This window comes from Halichoerus grypus, chromosome 10 (genome assembly GCF_964656455.1).
Source record: "Halichoerus grypus chromosome 10, mHalGry1.hap1.1, whole genome shotgun sequence".
Taxonomy (NCBI): domain Eukaryota; kingdom Metazoa; phylum Chordata; class Mammalia; order Carnivora; family Phocidae; genus Halichoerus; species Halichoerus grypus.
This window is the reverse complement of record NC_135721.1, coordinates 116,990,093-117,011,331: the sequence shown is the minus strand read 5'-3', so window position 1 is coordinate 117,011,331 and position 21,239 is coordinate 116,990,093. Positions and strand designations below refer to the sequence as shown.

The following is a 21,239-nucleotide window of genomic DNA, read 5'->3' as shown; positions in this document are numbered from 1 at the left end:
CCCAAAGTCACCCTGACTCTTAGGTGCCGCCCACCCTCCTCACCCTATCCAGGTACCTCCCTAGGGCCCTGCTGTGTTTTCAGAACCTCCAAAGGGGCTGCTCGCGTCAGGGAGTGAGTCCCTCCGTCTCTAGTGCGGGCTTCTTGTCCTGATTCCCACTCCGATGGGGTAGGCAGGGTGCCGACCTTGGCATCAGATCACCCAGGTTCAAATCTTGGTTCTGCTGGTGGTGTCATCTGATGCAGCCGGGCTGTGGTTTGTGTGGTTTAGGGGAAACTCGAATTTGGAGTCACACGGGCCTGAGTTTGAATGGCCTTGCCGCTCACTTGCCAATGACTGTGCTGCTGGGCAAATCGTGTAACTGTTCCAGGGCTCAGTTTGTTCACTTATAAGACAGGAATACGAATCCCTGCTTCTCAGAGACAAGCAGGTGAAGTGCTTAGCAAGGCGCGGTCCGTGTCAGGCTGCCGCTTGCCCGTGGAAGGAGCATTTACATTGCAAGGCATGCCTGCAATTGTCAGTGTGTGCCCCAGTGACTTCTGATTTGGGGCTCACGTCTAAACCAGTCTTTGCTTCCTCTCCCCAGATGGTCTCCCCTTAGCCTGGGCCGCTCGGCTCTAGCTGCTTCAGCTGCTCTGGAGGAAGAATGCCTCAGTCTTCGAGACGCACCCCCATCCCAGGTCCCCTCTAGAGTAAATTTTGGACACACAGCACAGGCTGTGTTTTCAGTGAGACCCTTTCAAACATCCCCTCCATATTTGGTGAGACTCTGCCCGGCTGTTTTGGCAGCAGGTTCATTTTATTCCTTGAAGGTTGGTCTTTGTTTCCTGGCAGGACGGAAGCAGGGAAGGTGTTTGAGCGCAGGGGGCCCTTGCAGAGCTGTGCTCAGGCAGCATCTCTGTGCGCGCTGGGTGCGCCGGGGACACGATCTACCAGTCTCCTAGGGAAGGACAAGGGAGGCCGTAGCTCCTGCTCCTACTAGGAGCTGTTAGACCAAGGATGCTTAGAGGCGCCACCCTGGCTGCTCAAAGGTGGCCTTGTGAGTTGCTGGTAGGTGGGGAAGCCCCTGATGTGTGCCAGGCCAAAGAATGTGCCCTTGGGGTCTGGCACTTAGCAACCGGCATTCTTGTTGGTGTCTGGGACCGCCCTGCCCTGCCCCTTCCTTCCCACTCTCCTGAGGCCTGGGGCCAGAACATCTGCCCCTGGGGGCTCTACCAAGAGGCTCTGACAGGCCCTGGCTCCCTGGAGGGGCACCGCAGCCCCCCAGGCCGCCTGGCCAGCTGCTGTCCTGCAGAGGGGAGGAGGTCTTTGTGCTCTGTGAGCCTGCCTTGTTTTCCCTCCAGAGCTGAAGGGTAGTGTGGGAGCCCAAATGGCTTAGATGGGGGGGCAGCGCAGGGCGGTCCCAGACACCCAACTAGAATGCGGGGGGGTCAGTTCCAACCAGAAAAGGCTGGAGTTAGTCTGGTCCTGAAAGGGTTTGCTGCTCTGGCCCCTCTTCACTGCCTACTGCCCTCCCTTCCCGGGGAGGTTCATGGCTCTCAGAGCTTCCTCTCTGCCGGTTGGAAAGGTGTCCAGTGACTTTTCTTGGGAAAGTATATTAAAAACATCTCACTATGATTTTCCCCCTCCACCCGACAGGTTATATATAGGCTTAATAGAGGAAGACTAATAGAAAAAAATACAAGTAAGTGATAAAGGAGGAAAAATTCAGCTGTAATCCAGTTTTCAGAGGAGTTACTCTGAGTAATTATCAAATTATTATTTGGGAGGGGCGTATACTCCCAATACATTTTTCTATTTATATGCACACACATATGGAAATGTATAGGTCTATATGCATTTTTTGTTCCCCTAACAGAAGCTCAATGAAGCAAAAATATCACTACAAAAGCACATCAGTGCAGGCCCAGCCTACCACTAAGGATGCGTATGTCAGACTCCAGGTGTATTGATTTGTCTCCGGCAGGAAAACTGGGGACTTGGGTTCACTGTATTCCTTTTTGTGATTTTTTTTTTTTTAAAGATTTTATTTATTTATTTGAGAGAGAGAATGAGAGAGCGAGAGAGAGCACATGAGAGGGGGGGAGGGTCAGAGGGAGAAGCAGACTCCCTGCTGAGCAGGGAGCCCGATGCGGGACTCGATCCGGAGACTCCAGGATCATGACCTGAGCCGAAGGCAGTCGCTTAACCAACTGAGCCACCCAGGCGCCCTGATTTTTTTTTTTTTGAAGTGTAGTTGACACACAACGTGACATTGGTTTCAGGTGTACGACATAGTGATTCAACAAGTCTACACATTATGCTGTGCTCACCGTAAGTGTAGCTACCGTCTCTCTCCAGGCAACCCTATTATAATACCATTGACTGTATTCCCTATGCTGTACCTTTCATCCCTGAGACCTATTCATTCCATAACTGAAAGCCTAGGTGTCTCACTCCCCTTCCCCCACTTGGCCCTCCTTCCCCCATTTTTGTGGTTTTGAAGTTTGAACAATGTGAATGTGTTATCCAAAAAATAATAGAAATAATAACCCTACATAAAAAAGAAGAGGGAAGCCTCTCTTAACCACCTCCCTGAATTCTGCTCCTGACTCAGCTTAACCCATGGTTAGCAAGTTGGTTTGTATCTTTTTAGGCTTTTCTCTATGTTCACACAATGTGTATTTCTCTATGTATTTTTAGAAAATGAAGATGGGATTGTATTGTATCCATGGTTTCTGTAACACGTAGAATAATGTAGCATGAACACAAACTTTTTAAAAATGTTTGCGGTTTTCTTCTGCCTAAGGTGCTTATTATAAAAATCAAAGATCACAGAGTCAAGTAAACATAGGAAGGAAAGAAAGTCTAAAAGAGCCCCATCTATTTCAGTATTTTAAACACAGAGCCAAAGGTCGAGAAGGAGCTCCAGCTGGCTGTCAGCTGTGGTCACCCTCAGGGTGGGGAGGAGAATGGCTGGGGGGGGGGGCTTCTGATTTGTCAGCGTGGTATAGATTTTTAGTGAGAATATATTTTTGTATATTAATTTTTAGAAAATTTTGTAATGAAAAAAATTTTAAAGGAAAAGCTGGAGAACCAAAAATGTGGGGGAAGAAGTAGGCCAAGTGTAAGTTTGCTGTATTCCCATTGTGAACAGCCTGATAATATATTCTTCAGACCTTCCCCAGCCTGTGTGCATGCACACACACACACACCCCCACACACACCCACATACCCACGCACACCCCTTATTTCTATAACAATGGTAACATGCTCTAGGTTTTTTTTTTAATAACAGCTTTAATGAGATATAATTCACATGCGATAAAGTTTGTCTTTCTAAAGTATACAGTTCGGTGGTTTTGTAGAATATTCAGAGTTGTACAACCTTCACCACTTTCTCGGTCCAGAACATTTTCATCACCCCAACAAGAAACCCCAAGCCCATCAACAGTCACTCCCCAGCCACTCCGCGGCCTTGCCCAGCCCCTGGGCAACCACTAATCTACTTTCTGCCATTATGGATTTGCCTATTATGGACATTTTATGTAAATGGTATCCTACATTGTGTGGCCTTTTGTGACTGGCTTCTTTCACTTAGCATGAACATTTTCAAGATACATGTGCTATCAATCAAGTATGAGTACTTCATTTTTTTCGGTGGCTGAGCGATATTCCCTCGTGTGGATATACCACATTTTGTTTGTCCATTTATCAGTTGGTGGACATTTGGGTTGTGGGTTTTGTTGCGTGAGTTCCTTCTTTTCCTTACTGAGATGTCTCAGAGACTTCACCATGTCCGGAAATCTCACTCCCCTCCGTCCTTTGTAAAGAGGCTTTATATGATTTCATTCCTTTATATGTGGTGGCTGGGACCTCCTAGTGCGCTGGCCCCCTTCCTGTCACCCCATTTCCTCCCTCCAGGGAGTCTGCAGTGCTTGAAGAGGCTGTGTTCACCTGAAGCGGCTCAATTTTGTAGGGAGAGGAAGGGGTTCGCCCAGGATCATAAACTCAGTGTTGTGGGGTTGCCAGAGTTCAGCTCCCAGCTGAGGCCACCCTTACCCCTCAGCTTGTGCTAAGCCAGCCCTGGATCTGCAAGCCTGACCAGCTGTCCCTAGAGCCCCCACCTCACCACTCACTCCATGCCCAGGTGTCCCTCTGAGCAACCCCTTCCCAGGCGCCATTTGTGGGAGGGGCTGTTTGTGGGGGGAACCTGTTTTGTGGCATCACCCCATTTCCTACCTTCTCCTCCTCAATTTTGAAAGATCCCAGATCAGCCCTTCTCAAATACTGGCTCTTCACTCTTGGCACCCAGCATCTGAAATATCAGCCTCTGTCTTCCTGCCTCATTTGAATTTCAAAAGGTCTCTTTAGGATTTGATTGGGCTCCAAGATATACTTCAGACCCCAGCTGGAGTTCATTTCCCTGGTTCTCTGGTTCCAGCCTGGGCTGCGTAATAGAATCAACCTGGGAAGCTGTTTAAAAATACCGATGCCTGGGACCGACCCTGGACCAGTTATAAATCTCTGGGACCTGGAGGATCAGCATTTTTTTGTTTAACTTCCCCCGGCTAATTCTGATGTGCGCCCGGGGTTGAGAACCACTGTGCTCCCTCCACTCTGGCCCTCATCAAGGAAGGCACATTTTCTCCTTCCCAAGTCTTGGGAACTATATCAAGAGCTTGGTCAAGAACTGGCCCCAGGTCAGCTATGGATTTACTGTGGGACCTTTCTCCCCCACCTTCAGCCAGGTGGGGGCTTGGATTAGGTCAGTGGTTCTCACCTTCAGGGATGGGTATGAGAGGTGGGGGGCTAGGGAAGGATGTATTCAAACACCTGGGAGCATTCTCAAAAAATACTTGTTGAACTTGAAAAGTCAAAGGCAACCTAAGTGTGGTTTTATACACTAATATAAATCATCCGTCTCATGGGAAGGAGTGTTCAATAGACTCATGCATCTAACTGAATGACTTATATTTTTTTTATTTTTTTTTTAAGATTTTATTTATTTATTTGACACAGAGAGAGCGAGCACAAGTAGGCAGAGCGGCAGGCAGAGGGAGAGGGAGAAGCAGACTCCCCGCTGAGCAGGAAGCCCGTCGTGGGGCTCGATCCCAGGACTCTGGGATCACGACCTGAGCCGAAGGCAGACGTTTAACTGACTGAGCCACCCAGGCGCCCCTAACTGAATGACTTTTAAAATTTATTTAAAAAAAAATATAAGGGGTGCCTGAGTGGCTCAGTCGGTTAAGCGTCTGCCTTCGGCTCAGGTCACGATCCCAGGGTCCTGGGATCGATCCCCATGTCGGACTCCCTGCTCAGTGGGGAGACTGCTTCTCACTTTCCCTCTGACTGCCACTCTCTCTGTCAAATAAATAAATAAAATCTTTGAAAGGTTTTTTAAAAGATTTTATTTATTTATTAGAGCAAAGGGGCAGAGGGAGAGGGAGAGAGAGAATCTCAAGCATACTCCCCGCTGAGCGTGTTGTGGGGGATGTGGGGGGAGCTCGATCCCATGACCTTGAGATCATGACCTGAGCTGAAATCAAGAGTCTGTCTCTTAACGAACTGAGCCACCCAGGCACCCCCTGCGTGACTTTTTTAAACATCAAGAAACTTGAGTAAAAATTATTGTAACATTTCCTCAAGTTCCCCTCCATAGGGCTTCTGCCATTTTGCTTTCTTCCCAGTGGTATAGGACTTTTCCTCCTTCTCCATAGCTTCACCAGTAGAATGTATTGTCAGATGTTTGGATTTTTGCCAATCAGATAGGTGAGAAATGGTATCTGGGTGTAGTTTTAATTTGCATTTCTCCTTCTTGAATAGGGTTGAAATCTTCCTATGGTTACAAACCATTTACCTTTCTTTTCCTGTGAACAGTTTTCATATCTCTAGCACATTTTAATATAGGTTTGTTGGCCTTTTTGTTTTCTATTTTATGAAGCTCTTTATGTATTTAGGATATCAACCCTTTGTCAGTGCAATAAATTGCAAATTTTTTTCCCAGCATCATTTATAATTCTACTTTCTTAGGGTACTTTTTTCCCATGTAGAATTTGCTTATCCAATTAAAAGTATCAATTTCTAAAAAAAAATCGATTTTTTTCCATATCAGTTCTGAATTTTTGTTTTTTTTTTTTTTTTTAAAGATTTTTTTATTTATTTATTTGAGAGAGAGAGAATGAGAGAGCAAACACATGAGAGGGGGGAGGGTCAGAGGGAGAAGCAGACTCCCTGCCGAGCAGGGAGCCCGATGCGGGACTCGATCCCGGGACTCCAGGATCATGACCTGAGCCGAAGGCAGTCGCTTAACCAACTGAGCCACCCAGGCGCCCAGTTCTGAATTTTTGAATTATGATTATTATAGCGTTGTTTTACATGAAAACTTACAATTTAAATTGTGAAAAATCGAGCAGTGCCTCCTGTGTAATTGTGATGTTTTACCCATTTGCATTTTGTTTATTAGTATACATTCCGAATTAAAGTCCATGAGGACAGGATTCCCCCTGAAATGGAGATTTGCCTGCTTATGGAAGAGTCCCCTTGGGAATAATGCCACCAGGGAGCCTCAGAGCATTCACACCAATGGCCTCAGCCCATCCCATGGGGAGCTCTGGAGCTGGGACGGCTGTTTAGAGTTGTTCTGAGTTGAGGCAGGAGGCCATGGACCAATCATTGCATGTGGGCTCCCCCTAGGGAGGGCATATGACCTTGAATGAAGGGGCTGCCCTCAGCCAGTGGGATCATTTAGGTCTTAGTTGGGGGAACAAGTCCCCTAGTTCTGAGGAGGCGGGGATCTGGGTGGAGCACCACAGCATCCTCCCCCGGTACCCTGTCTGGCTTGGTCACCACTGTGTCCTCTATGCCTAGCCGCACCTGGCACATCATAGGTACTCAGGAAATCCTTGGTGAATGAATGAAAGACACAGGAGAAGAGAAACCCAGATTTCTGGGTCTTGGCCCAGGCCAACTGGATCATAACATAGGGGTAGGAGGTGGGGGGGACCCTGGCAGGTGCGATCAGAGTCCTCATGTGCTTCTGGCCCGCTGGGTGTTCTTGAGGACCCCTCTGGCTCGGGTGTTGGTGGTGGTCAAAGCCTGGACGTGGCTGGGCTAGGCTGGGCAAGGAGGAGGCCCTTGGTGGAAGCCTCGGCACCTTGACTATTCTTTGATGCCCATCATCAGCCCCATGAGCTTTCAGTTTTGTGTGTTTTTGTTTTTTAATTTCTAGCATTCCTTGAAGAAAAGAGGAACCCGCTCCCTGGGGAAGACAGACAAGAAGCCTTCGGTGCAGGTATTTCCCGGCAGCCCCCACGGCCCCCACAGGGAAGTTTGGAATCTGAAGGGCGAGGCCTAACTCCCAAGTGGCCTGGGAAGCCCACCCCTCCCCAGCTTCAACCCCGCCCTCCTCTTTTTCATTTTCTTGGCTTCGATGCTCATTTCACTTCCCAAAACGATGCCCTGAGCCCATGGTTCTCACACTGGCAGATGGATAAAATGCTATATGCAGATGTAGCGCAGGTCAGTCATAGAGTACAGTTAGCTTCTCGTGGTCCTGGATTGTCAGTGTGCCCGGCCCTTTTCCTTCATTATCTCATTGAATCCTCCCCGTGGCTCCATAAGGAAGGGAGTGTTATTGCCCCATTTTACAGATGAGGAAACTATAGATAGTAGTAAGGGTAGCAGCAGTGGCAGCGACAGTTGCCTGGCAGGATGTTGCCTACTCCAGGAAGCCCTCCAGGATTCCCCAGGCTGTGCGGTGCTCCATCTTTGCTACAATGTCAAGGAGGTCTCCCTCTCTGCTTCCCCTGCTCCTCGAGAGTCAGGCCCTTGTCCGGTTCATTCCTGTGTCCCCCAGCACGTAATTAGTGCTCCCCAAGATGCAGCGGCTGGTACTGAGCCTTGCGTGGCTAACCCTCGTGGGTCCTGTCTGTCCCCGTGCCCATCGGGCTGCAGGAGGACAGCGCGGACCTGAAGTGCCAGCTGCACTTCGCAAAGGAGGAGTCAGCCCTCATGTGCAAGAAGCTCACCAAGCTCGCCAAGGAGAACGACAGCATGAAAGAGGAGCTGCTCAAGTACCGCTCGCTCTACGGCGATCTGGACAGCGCCCTGTCCACCGAGGAGCTGGCCGATGCGCCCCACTCCCGGGAGACCGAGCTGAAGGTGCACCTGAAGCTGGTGGAGGAGGAAGCCAACCTGCTGAGCCGCCGCATCGTGGAGCTGGAGGTGGAAAACCGAGGCCTGCGGGCGGAGATGGATGACATGAAGGATCACGGCGGCGGCGGAGGCGGCGGCGGCGCGGAGGCGCGCCTGGCCTTCTCGGCGCTGGGGGGCGGCGAGTGCGGGGAAAGCCTGGCGGAGCTGCGGCGACACCTGCAGTTTGTGGAGGAGGAGGCCGAGCTGCTCCGGCGCTCCTCGGCAGAGCTGGAGGAGCAGAACAAGCTGCTGCTCACCGAGCTGGCCAAGTACCGCTCGGAGCACGAGCTGGACGTGACGCTGTCGGAGGACAGCTGCTCCGTGCTCAGCGAGCCCTCGCAGGAGGAGCTGACAGCCGCCAAGCTGCAGATCGGCGAGCTCAGCGGCAAGGTCAAGAAGCTGCAGTACGAGAACCGGGTGCTGCTCTCCAACCTCCAGCGCTGTGATCTTGCCTCCTGCCAGAGCACGCGGCCCATGCTGGAGACGGACGCCGAGGCCGGGGACTCTGCCCAGTGTGTGCCCGCGGCTCTTGGCGAGGCCCACGGCCCCCACGCTGCCCGGCTCTGCAGAGCCCGGGAGGCCGAGCTGCTGCCTGGGCTGAGGGAGCAGGCCACCCTGGTCAGCAAGGCCATCGATGTCCTGGTAGCCGACGCCAACGGCTTCTCGGCCGGCCTCCGCCTGTACCTGGACAACGAGTGTGCTGACTTTCGGCTGCATGAGGCCCCTGACAACAGCGAGGGTCCCAGGGACACCAAGCTCATCCATGCCATCCTGGTGCGGCTGAGCATGCTCCAGCAGGAGCTCAATGCCTTCACGCGGAAGGCGGACGCCGTGGTCGGGAGCTCTGCCAAGGAGCAGCCAGAGCCCTTCCCCGCGCTGCCTGCCTTGGGCTCCCAGGGGCCCTCCAAGGAGATTCTTTTGGCCAAAGACCTTGGCTCAGACTTCCAGGTAAGATGTCCCAGTCACAGGCCCTGTTACTTTTCTTGTTAGAAACTTTTCACCAAATCATACATAGGACAGAGAAGCACACAGCCCACGAGTGTACGGCTGAATGAGTTTTCCCGAGGGGAGCACGCTGGTGTCATCACCACCCAGAACATGACCATGTCATCATCACAGCATGCCCTTTGAAGTCTTTCTCTACATAGCCTCTCGTGGACTTGTTTTTCACCCATCTGGTTTTATGTGCTACCTGCTGTTACCACACAACTGATTTTTCTTGTGTAACGTGTCTCGTGGTTCATGCGCTTACACTGCTGTATGTATTGTTTGTATGCTTTTTGTGCTCGGTGCTGGAGCAAAACCAGACCTGATTCCTGCCCTCCGGGGAAGAAAGATGTTAATCAAAATATCAGGCCACTGAATAACACTGAATGACAAACGGATATGAGAGCTCTCAGGGAAGGGCACTTGGTTCTGTGAACAAGCAACTTGACCTCGTCTCTGGGTCAAGGAAGGCCTCTGATCTGAGCTGAGATCAGGAGGGTAGATTAGCAGGGAAATAGTGTTGTAAGTAGAGGGACTAGCCCATGAGAAGGCATCATAGCTGGAAGGAGCATGGCGTGCCCGAGGACAAAGGGAAGGAGGGTGGCTGGGTTGCAGGGAGCATCTTCATCCGGAGAACAATGGGAGGGGTCTTCCCATGTCTGTACAGAGATTTAGCTCTTTCTTTTCGACAACTACACGGTGTAGTTGTGCCGTAATTTCTTTAATCTGTGCCCTGCTCATCTGGCTTGATCTTGCTTGTCTAAGCAGGCAGACACCCCTCCCCCCCCCACGTTAAGTCTCCCCCTTGGTTCTTCTTGAGGTAGGAATGAGCTGGGGCCATACATGTGGTAGGACTGTTGAGCCTGGCTCAGAAGGTTTGTGCACAAGACAGACATACACAGGATCAGGGTTTTCACTCACCACCTAGCTACTCCTTCATCCTTTCGACAGACACTCACTGAGTAGTTGTAGGCCCAGGTCTGGGCTGCAGAGATGAATCCACTGAGGCCCCAGCCCTCAAGTGGGTGGTCAGAGCCTCTTTTAGAGCCCAGGGCCTAGGGTGGGGGCTGCTTCTGGCACCCCCTGGGCCCCTCCCCATAGTTACCTTTGGTCTCTTCTGCCTGTGCCTCTGGGTGCAGCCGCCTGACTTTAGGGATCTGCCGGAATGGGAGCCCAGGATACGAGAGCCCTTCCGCAGTGGTGACTTGGACTCCAAGCCTGACCCCGGCCGGAACTTCAGGCCTTACCGAGCCGAAGACAATGATTCCTACGCCTCTGAGGTGGGCCTAGGCCTGATCAAGCGAGGGGGAGGGCAGGAGGAGAATGGCTGGGGCCTCCCAGAGGCTGGGCGATCTGTGGAGAAGCTTAGCTGGTGATGATGTGGGTTTTGAGTATTCCATTTGGTTCCACGCTTCCTGGCAACGAGGACTAAAAGGGAGACAAGGAAGTTTGGGCCCTTCTCTTGGCCTGATAAAAGGAAGCTTATAAACTCATTTGAAAAAATGGATTTTGTTTTGCTATACTAAATTTCACTGGGAATTTAATAATTTATGTCATTTAATGAAACCACTCATTTCTTTAGCAGGAGCACAGCAATCTTTACAGTCAGGCTGATTGGGTTCAAATTGTGGAACTGCTATGTACTGGCTGTGAGATTGTAGACAAGTCACTTGACCTCTCTGATCTCCATTTTCTCACCTTTACAATAAAGGTGATCCCTCAGAGGGCTGTTGAAAGGATTAAATGCATGAAAAACCTTATTAAAGCCTGGTCCCTGTTGGGTGAGGAGGAGGAGGAAGATGACACATCTCAGGGCCTCAGGGGACCCACCAGTGTGGCTTTGTGGCCTTAGGCATGTTCCCATTCTCCGGCTGCACCTTCCCCATTTGTAACATGGGAGGATTCAAGTGGGTAGAGGCTGTAGAATTTCTAGGATTCCCTGGTTCTTGAGAATTCCTGGTGGTTCTGAGCCCCTCCCAAGCCTTTTGAGTCTCTACCAGCACTTCCTAACGAACCTGAAGTAGGAAAAGGCTACTGTGGATGGGATGGAGCCTCCTTGAGGCTCCTGAGCCACGGAGAACCTTGTGTGTGCCCCAACCTAAGCAGCCTTTTCTTCTGAATATCCATGGGAAGGCAATTTTGTGGTTCCAGGAAGGCCAATCTGCAAGTGCCCAGGGGAAGAAGCTCCCTGGAAGCTGATGGATCAAACTCTCTTAAGTGGACTGAGCTTCCTAGCAGCCATGGCAAAAAGGGAAAAAAACAAAACACAACATGAAGTATTTAGTTCTCATTTTCTGAGAAAAGGAGATAGGCCAGTTCACCTGCATGCATTCAATTATTATTTCATTCAGCCACTCTTTACTGAGCAGTTATAATTTGCCAGACTCTGTGTTAGGCACCGAGTCCAAGGAGAACACCAGAGGTAGCTGGGAGTATCCAGCCCTGAAAGGATCTTTAATATAAAATAGGCATACAAGATATACCTTAAGTCAGAATGCCTTCCATTGCCAAGTTTCCATGTTATTGGCTAGATAATAAATGGTTTTTTTTTTTTCACAGAGGGACATCTTGCTGTGCCTGGGAAGGTTTGATGTAGGAGTGGCAGATGACATTTCTTTTTTTTTTTTTTTTCCTGCTTAACATGACAGCATAAACATTTCCCTCTGTTACTGGAAATACTTAAAAAAAATTTAAATTGAAGTATAACACGCATAGAAAAGCACTTGTAAGTGGACAGATCAAATGACTTTTACAAACTGAACACTCCTATGTAATCAGCGAGCACATTAATAAACAGAGCCTGACCTGTCCTTGAAGCCTCCCTTCTGGTCCCCGTCCAGTCGTCATCCTGACTTCTAACAGAATAGATTAGTTTTCCTGTTTAGCTACAAATACTTATAAACACAATTTCCCCTCAATGCATATAGAGTTTTACTGTCTTTTTCTTAAGATTTTATTATGTAGACCTCATAAGCAACAAATAACTACAGCAAAATCCCTAAGCAGCATTGCATAAAGATATAAAGAAGGAAGTCAAGATCACGAGCTTGTCAGTTAACCACTGTTCACATTTAAGTGTGTGTGTCCATGTCCCTTCTGTTTTTCTATTGAGGTATATATCTTTTCTAATTTTTTATTAAAGTATAACATAATAATATACGTGCAATAAAGGACACTATCCTTAAGTGTACAGTTGAATGGACTTTTATGTATGTATAGACCTGTTAACCACATCTATTAATCCCTTTATTTATCCAAGTTGTTTCTAAATTTTTGTAATTATAAACAATGAGACAACAAACATCTTTGTGAATCAAGCTTAGCTTTCTCAGTATGTTATTTTCTTCAAATGCATTTCAAAGAGAGAAATTACCAAGGCGAAATTATAATAATAGCTAAATTTGATGTGCACTGTTTTGTTTGTCATGACAACCCCCTGAAGTAGGGTCAGCCACTGTGCCTCATTTGTATTCCAGCAACAGCTTGGACCCCACTTAACTCTCATCCTCTGACCACAGCTCTATCCCCCCTCTCCCCCCCGCTCTCTCCCTCTGTGTCCCTCATCCCTATCCCAGATCAAGGAGCTGCAGTTGGTGCTGGCCGAGGCCCACGACAGCCTCCGGGGCCTGCAAGAGCAGCTCTCCCAGGAGCGGCAGCTACGGAAGGAGGAGGCCGAAAACTTCAACCAGAAAATGGTCCAGGTGGGTGATGCCTGGTGCCCCCCCCACCCCCCTGCACCGGCTCCAACTTCTCTCCCCTGAACGGAAGGCAGAAACCTTAGGGCTCCACGGGTCTTCAGAAGGCAAGGGTATCGGGAAACTTGAGTCTTCTGGCCCTAGCTATACTTGATCATGCATTAGCTCTACTGGGGTGGAATCCTGGGCTTGTCATTGACTGCCTGTGTGACCTCAGGCCAATCCTGTCTCCTCTCTGGGCCTCCTTTTCCCAACTATACAGGTGAAAACCTGTACAGAAAGGCCAGAGGTCTGGCTGCTAATCCAGGCTGGTAGTCCTGCTAATAGAAAGCATGTATTAAGCCCTTACTGTATGTCAGGGCTGTGCAATGCTCTTTTCACACATTATGTCCTTTAGTCCTCAGGATTTCCCCTGAGGTGTCCCCATTTTAAAGATGGGGAGACTGATGCCCAGGGAGCTGAAGCAGATGGCCCAGGTTGCACCTTCAGGGCGAGATTCTAATCCCAGTCTCTGCTCTCTCAGTCATGACATTGCATTCCTTCCTCGGGATTTACATCTTCTCTCTCCTGGCGTGTCCTTTGCCCTTGACATGGGTCACCCCTTCCTACCGTCATTGTTCACCCTCCCAGGTTCCTTATCAGATGTGAGAGTTCCCGTGAAACTTTGGCAGCCAGTATGTGCTCATTATGTGATGTCATGGTTTTTATAATGAGGCAGAGCCGGGTTCAAATCCCACTTCTCAATGATCTATAACTGTGATTGTTGTTCCTTTTATGAATTTCTCTTCCCTGGAGTTTATCTCAACAGAATGAGCTGATATTGGTAGAGTCCCCGGCAGGGATCACCAAGAGGCACCTCCCGAGCTTTCGTCTCTGTCTTTATCTGAGGCCTGGAACTGGAAAAGGTAGTGCTGGGAAGACAGCTGGGGGTGCTCACACTCTTGTCCCCCTCCCAGCTGAAGGAGGACCAGCAGAGGGCGCTCCTGAGGCGGGAGTTTGAGCTGCAGAGTCTGAGCCTCCAGCGGAGGCTGGAGCAGAAATTCTGGAGCCAGGAGAAGAACATGCTGGTGCAGGAGTCCCAGCAGTTCAAGCACAACTTCCTGCTGCTCTTCATGAAGCTCAGGTGGTTCCTCAAGCGTTGGCGGCAGGGCAAGATTTTGCCCAGCGAGGGGGATGACTTCCTTGAGGTATGGCTCCCCTGGGGCTGGGACTAGGGCAGAGGTGGGGTGGGGAAGATTGGACCAGAGGGACACCCAAGTGGCATTGACACAGCCCTGAGGCTCATCTCCAAGCCATCAGCTTGCAGGCTTCCATCCTGCATTCACTCGTTCAGCATCAGCTTGTTGAGAACCAGCTCTTTACTGGACCCTGTGGCAGGTGCTGGGGATACTGTGATGGAGGCAGACTTGGTCCCTCCCCAAAGAGAGCTGATAGGTCTTTAACACCTCTCTAATATTTGTTCATTTCCCTTTTTAATGAACCTCAGAGTCCTCAGCAGGCAACAGTATCTAGGTAAATTTAATAATCTAGTTTTGTTACTATTGCATTACATGCCAATATAGTACATATTCTTTTTTATTCTTTTAAGGTATACATTGCATAGAGTAAAGTGCACACATCTTACGTGTACAGCTGATGAAGTTTTGCCATGTACATCTGTATGGTCCCTGCCCAGCTCACAACAGAGCACATTTCCAGTGCCCCCAAAGGATCCCTGCTGTTCCAGTCAATATGCCCACCCCAGCTGTCAGCACTGTTCTGATTTCTTTTTTTTTTTTTTTTTTAAAGATTTTATTTATTTATTTGAGACAGAGAGAATGAGAGAGAGAGAGCACATGAGAGGGGGGGAGGGTCAGAGGGAGAAGCAGGCTCCCCGCCGAGCAGGGAGCCCGATGTGGGACTCGATCCAGGGACTCCAGGATCATGACCTGAGCCGAAGGCAGTCGCTTAACCAACTGAGCCACCCAGGCGCCCTGTTCTGATTTCTTATACCATGGATTAATTTTGCCTATTCTAGAACTTCAGATAAGTGCATGTAGTCTTTTGTGTCTGGCTTCTTTTGCCTAATATAATTTTTTGAGATTCATCCATGTTTTACATATAAATGTAGTCATTGTTGCTTTTTGGTGGCCCATATCGGGAACAACCCAGGACATATTTTTAATTGCTGTTTATTTTTGACTTATGAATATACCTATTTTATTTTAATTAACTAATTAATTAACTTAAATAGGCTCCACGCTGGAAATCAAGTGTAAGACCCTTAACCGACAGAGCCACCCAGGCACCCCTCTTTTTTTTTTTTATAGTGAGAATACTTAAGATCTACTCTCTTAGCAAATTTCAAGTATACAATACAGTATTGCTAACTGTAGTCACCATGCTGTACATAGATCTCCAGAACTTATTCATCCTGCAAACTGAAACTTTGTACCCTTTGACCAGCATCTCCCCACCCCCACCCCCCACCCCCGCTTCCCTGCCCGTGGCAACCACTGTTCTGCTCCCTGCTTGTATGAGTTTGGCTTTTTTTCCATTCCACATGTAAGTGAGATCTTGCAGTATTTGTCTTTCTGTATCTGGCTTATTTCACTTATTTCACAACCATCCATGTTGTCAAAACTGGCAGAATTTTCTTCTTTTTTATGGCTGAATAATATTCCATTGTATATATACACCACATTTTCTTTATCCATTCATTTGTGAACACTTATGTCATTTCCATATCTTGGCTGTCGTGAATAATGGTGCAACGAACATGGGCCTGCAGATAGCTCCTTGAGATCCAGATTTCATTTCCTTTGGATATGTACCCAGAAGTGGGATTGCTGGTTCATATGGTAGTTTTATTTTTAATATTTTGGGGAACCACCATATTGATTTGTTTCTTTTTAACCACTATTTTGATTTTACCTGAAGCCCAGTTGTGGCTGCTAAGTTGGATGTTCCCCTACACCCTCCAAAGTGAATTGGAGGCCACATAGCCTATATTTTAAGTCAGTTTGTCTCAGGCAAATCCTCCATATTTGGTATAAATCTTTCTAGCTATTTCCATGTACTAGAGTAACAGAAACAGAAACTTAATTTGGAAGGAAAAAAAAGTAAGCATAGAAAATTAAATAATATATGTGCCTATAATTAATAGAAATACATTTACTGAAATAGACATAATTAATAAGATCTAAACATAACCAGGGTGCCTGGGTGGCTCAGTTGGTTAAGTGTCTGCCTTCGGCTCAGGTCATGATCTCGGGGTCCTGAGATTGAGCCCCATGTCAGGCTCCCTGCTCATTGGGGAGTCTGCTTGTCCCTCTCCCTCTGCCCCTCCCCATCCCCGCTCATGCTCTCTCTCTCTCTCAAATAAATAAAATCTTTAGGGGCGCCTGGGTGGCTCAGTCATTAAGCATCTACCTTCGGCTCAGGTCATGATCCTAGGGTCCTGGGATCGAGCCCCACGTCGGGCTCCCTGCTCCGTGGGAAGCCTGCTTCTCCCTCTCCCACTCCCCCTGCTTGCATTCCCTCTCTCGCTGTGTCTCTTTTTGTCAAATAAATAAATAAAATCTTTAAAAAAATAAAATAAAAATTTTTTTAAAAAAGATAAACATAACCACATATATTGTCAAAATAGATATATATGTGTATATTAATATGATATATGCACATACATAAAGCTATATAAATAATAAACTTGAGGGCAACCCCCTCAGGTCCCCTCCCTCCTTGGGAGGTTTGTACTATCACTTTGCTATCGCTCAATAAACCTTGCTTTGCTGCCAAAAATAATAATAAATAAAGTAAGCTTGGTATACATTCATACTCTCAAAGAATATGTGTCCATCCCTGCAGAATTATATGTGTGAAATGATACTATACATGTGAATGATAAAAAAAACCCTCAGGCATTGAGTATGGTGTTCTAGATACTGTTTTAAATACTTCAGGTGAATTACTGCATTTCGTCTTTACAAATATGCCATGAAATGTAGGTAGCTATTATTCCCATTCTACTGCAGATAAAGATCTTTGATTCCCTGCCTCAGTTCTGAAATCCAGAAGCTCTGAGAGCTGTGTTTGGTTGTATCTAACTCAGTTGGAAAAGATTGGCCTGACATTCATTTGGCAGCAGAACCTTTATTTATCCCATTTCGTGTTAATATTCATATGTTTGTAGGGGAATCATGAGTGTGGTAGAGCATAGGGTGTTCACCAGGCCCTGCCGGGGCAGTGGTACAACATACAGTGTGGGTACCACATTGTCTTTCTAAATCCCTATGCAGGGCGCCTGGGTGGCTCAGTCGTTAAGCGTCTGCCTTCGGCTCAGGTCATGATCCCAGGGTCCTGGGATCGAGTCCCACATCGGGCTCCCTGCTCGGCGGGAGGCCTGCTTCTCCCTCTCCCACTCCCCCTGCTTGTGTTCCTGCTCTCGCTACCTCTCTCTCTCTGTCAAATAAATAAATAAAATCTTTAAAAAAAAAAAAAATAAAAAAAAAAATAAATAAATCCCTATGCATTCTGAATTCCGAGCACACCTGGCCCCAAGGATTTTGGAGAAAGAATCGTGCACCTGTGTCTACAGACAACCATAGTCTATATGTTCAGATACGCGTGACCAGAGCCAGAATTGGAATGTTTATTCAGGCAGGCCCTGCCCTGCACGCCCCCCGCCCCCCACCCCATACTTCCCAGCCTTGGTGCCCGTGCTGATATTAGAAACCCTTCTTCATTTGGTTTCTAGAACATCACACTCTCTTGGGTTTCCTTCCACCTCACTGGTTGCTCTTTCTCGGTCTCCTTGGCTGGACCCTCCTTTTCTCCCTGCCCTCTCTTAACGTCAGAGTCCCTAAGGCTCAGCCCTTGGGCTACGTCTCTCCCTTAACTCCACCTGCTCCCTTGGGGAGCTTGTCCAGGTACATGGCTTAAATGGCCTTTCTTGCACCTTGTGACTCTATCCAGACTCTGTCTAGAGGCTGACCCAGCCGCTCTGCCCTCCTTCCCGGCTGAGCCACCGTCACTTCTTGCTTGGATTTTCACTGCAGGCTTCTTACCTGGCCTCCCTGCTCTGCTCTTGCACCTTTCCACCAAGCATCTTGCATTCAGAAGGGTACGAGGAGGTACCCCAGGCGGCATGTATTGCACATGGATGGCATTCCCCGGAGTTTTGTGACAGGGGGTTCTGTTGCTGCCTAGTAAGCTCAGCAGCTGCAGTGATCTCGTGAAACCTCACGTCAGGTGGGCGTCCCTCCTGGCTCCCATTTCACCCAGAGCAGAAGCCGAAGTCCCTACAAGTCCCGGGCCTGGGCGACCAGCCTTGTTCCCCGTACCTCTCTCACTTTCTCCCTGGCTCTCCTGCTTCCCTCACACAGACATGTTCCCACCTCAGGACCTTGGCATTTGCTGTGCCCTTTCCCCAGAATTCTCGACCTGCAGGTGTTCACGTGGCTTATTCTCTTAGCTCTTTCAGGACTTTGCCCGAATACCGCATCTCTCTGAGGCCCTCCTTGACTACCCACACGCAGCACACCCCAGCTCCTTGGCTTGCTCTTGTTACCCGGGGCTCTTCACTGTGTGACATTCTAGACATTTAATGCCATTTCATTACATTTCACTTATTTGTTTGTTTTCCTGCTACTGGAATGGAAGTTAAAGGGGACAAGGGTTTTTTCTGTCTTGCTTACTGGTGTATCTCCAGCTCCAAACACAGGGCCTGGTGCATGGTAGGTTTTCAGTAACTCTTTGTTGAGTGAATGATGAATGAGTGCCCCAGTCAGAAGCTAGCTTCCTTCTGCTTCATTCCCAGCCTGAACTAGTACCCTGGTTTCCTTGGCTGGCTCTGGACTTCTAAGCAGAATCCATCAGCAGCAAAGCCCCTCCTAGGAAGGTTCCCTCTGTCCACCCCAACCTTTGGTTGCCTTTTCTATAATTATGGGGGTGCCCATGGCCCTTTTATTCCACCCACAGGGTCTACCTGTGGACCCAGCCTGTCAACATGGTTATTTCTGAGTAGCTCTCCAGGATGCCTCATGGCCCTTGGGGCAGAAGAGGTTGTATGGGAGGACAGAAGGGCCTGCCTTTCCAGCTGTACTCCTAGGCCTTGATGGTGCCCAGGAGCCAAAGTTAAAAGGGAAATCCATGTCCAACTAGAGTGCCTTTGATCCATCCTGGACCATCAACCCCCATTCTTTCTTCCTGCCTGGCTGTGTTGTACCCTTTCCATCTGGGCCGCTAGCCTGAATCCCCTCTCCTGATGGTCAGACTCCCAAGCATGACACCCTTCTGGCCCCCGTTGAATGTGGCTTTTTAAAAATAGGTAAATAGCATGAAGGAGCTGTACCTGCTAATGGAGGAAGAGGAATTAAATGCCCAGCATTCAGATAACAAGACCTGCGCAGGGGACAGCTGGACCCAAAACACGGTGCGTTCCCAGCCCCTTCCCAGTCCTGTCCTGCCCGTGCTTCCTCTGTCTGTTTAGTGATCACTTCCTGCCACCTTCCCTGACCTGTTTTGCATGGGGCACTGGAGCTGCAGAGGGTCATTACCTGGTTACTGGCCCCAGATGCTGAGTGCTGTGGGGTTCAGAAGTTATCCCGGGGCAGTGACAGCTGAGGGACTGCGTGGTCACATGCAGAAGAGCAGTTAATTGTCTGGAGTGTAGGTGACAGTGTCACAGAGAAGGGGTAAGGGTGGTGGGTTTCGAAGGATGAATGGGAGCTTGCATAATAGAGAGTGGGGAAAAGGCCCTTTGGACCTAGAGAACTGTGTGTGCAGAGGTGTGGCAGGGTATTCTGGGATTGGCTGCGGCTTGGGATGTACATAGTGGGGGTAAGGACATCAAGTTGGGGTCGTATGAAGAGAGGCCTTGTGGTCTGACCCCCAAATCAAGCCATGGGGCAGAGAGAGCAATGGGGACAGGCTCCCAGGGTCATACACAGTGAGCTTGGGTAGGTGGGAAACAGGTCATGGGCCAAGGAGAGAAGATGGGGACTGAGTCAGGCAGTCAGGGAGGCTGCATAGTTGGGATTCCCCATGTGGCCCACAGTGCGTCAGAGAGGCACATCTTGGGCAGGGACAAAGACCCAGGGCCTAGAGTCTGCAGAAGCTCGAAGAAGCCAGGGCCCATCTCACATGTAGGCTGAATAATAATTGCTGTGACCTCAGGGTTTTTTTGTTCATGTGAGACTGGGGCACATGTCAACCTAGGAGGTGGCCAGGCCCGGGCTCGGCTGGGTGAGATGACCTGGGGGCTCATGTCAACCTAGGAGGTGGCCAGGCCCGGGCTCGGCTGGGTGAGATGACCTGGGGGCACATGTCAACCTAGGAGGTGGCCAGGCCCAGGCTCGGCTGGGTGAGATGACCTGGGGGCACATGTCAACCTAGGAGGTGGCCAGGCCCGGGCTCGGCTGGGTGAGATGACCTGGGGCACATGTCAACCTAGGAGGTGGCCAGGCCCGGGCTCGGCTGGGTGAGATGACCTGGGGGCACATGTCAACCTAGGAGGTGGCCAGGCCCGGGCTCGGCTGGGTGAGATGACCTGGGGGCACATGTCAACCTAGGAGGTGGCCAGGCCCCGGCTTGGCTGGGTGAGATGACCTGGGGGCACATGTCAACCTAGGAGGTGGCCAGGCCCGGGCTCGGCTGGGTGAGATGACCTGGGGGCACATGTCAACCTAGGAGGTGGCCAGGCCTGGGCTTGGCTGGGTGAGATGACCTGGGGGTCATGGGGTTTGCTCGAGACTGGGTAGAGTCCCAGGCTGGACTCTGGGTGAGTGCTCCCAGCCCAGCTCCCCTTCCCCCCTCAAAGCTCCTGACCCAGGCCTTGCCCCCATCTGCAGCCCAACGAGTATATCAAGACACTGGCCGACATGAAGGTGACGCTGAAGGAGCTGTGCTGGCTGCTTCGGGATGAACGCCGTGGTCTGACCGAGCTCCAGCAGCAGTTTGCCAAGGCCAAGGCCACCTGGGAGACGGAGCGGGCAGAGCTGAAGAGCCATACTGCCCCGGTGAGGCCCCTACCTGTCAGAGACATTTCCCCCCTTGTGCCTCCCTCGTCTAAGCCCTCACAGCTGTCCGATCTGGGAGCATGATGCCCAAGCCATGCTCCTAAGAAGCATAGGAACCCCTTTACCTCCTCTTTTGACCCAGAGAGGGCAAGAGATTTACCTTGAGGCACACAGCAAGGGTACCACAAACACTGGGGACTGGGAGTCACTGGGCCAAGGAAGGAAAGTGAAGGCAGATGGGCACAGGACATCATTGGCACATCTGCTGCAGCCTGGGTTCAGCGGTGAAGCCAGATGCTTAAATGCCTGTCTGCACCTGGTGACATCCTTCACGCGCATGGCCAGGCTTCTGCTGCCTGCTCTCCTCATTCGCTCGCCCCGCCCA

At 49.7% G+C, this 21,239-nt stretch overlaps 1 protein-coding gene across 2 annotated transcripts in view; it reads left to right on the top strand.

Moving 5' to 3' along the window:
* The window catches only part of MTCL2 (microtubule crosslinking factor 2), a 67,703-nt gene that overhangs the window by 29,117 nt on the left and 17,347 nt on the right, over positions 1-21,239 (top strand). Inside the window, exons 4-10 of one of the 2 annotated variants that reach the window (XM_036108071.2) lie at positions 7,211-7,273; positions 7,936-9,123; positions 10,302-10,442; positions 12,738-12,863; positions 13,814-14,044; positions 19,165-19,269; positions 20,687-20,854. In XM_036108071.2, coding sequence (XP_035963964.2) covers positions 7,211-7,273; positions 7,936-9,123; positions 10,302-10,442; positions 12,738-12,863; positions 13,814-14,044; positions 19,165-19,269; positions 20,687-20,854 — 2,022 coding nt within the window. The remainder of the gene's footprint in view (positions 1-7,210; positions 7,274-7,935; positions 9,124-10,301; positions 10,443-12,737; positions 12,864-13,813; positions 14,045-19,164; positions 19,270-20,686; positions 20,855-21,239) is intronic. The other variant, XM_078057156.1, reaches the window with a different exon arrangement.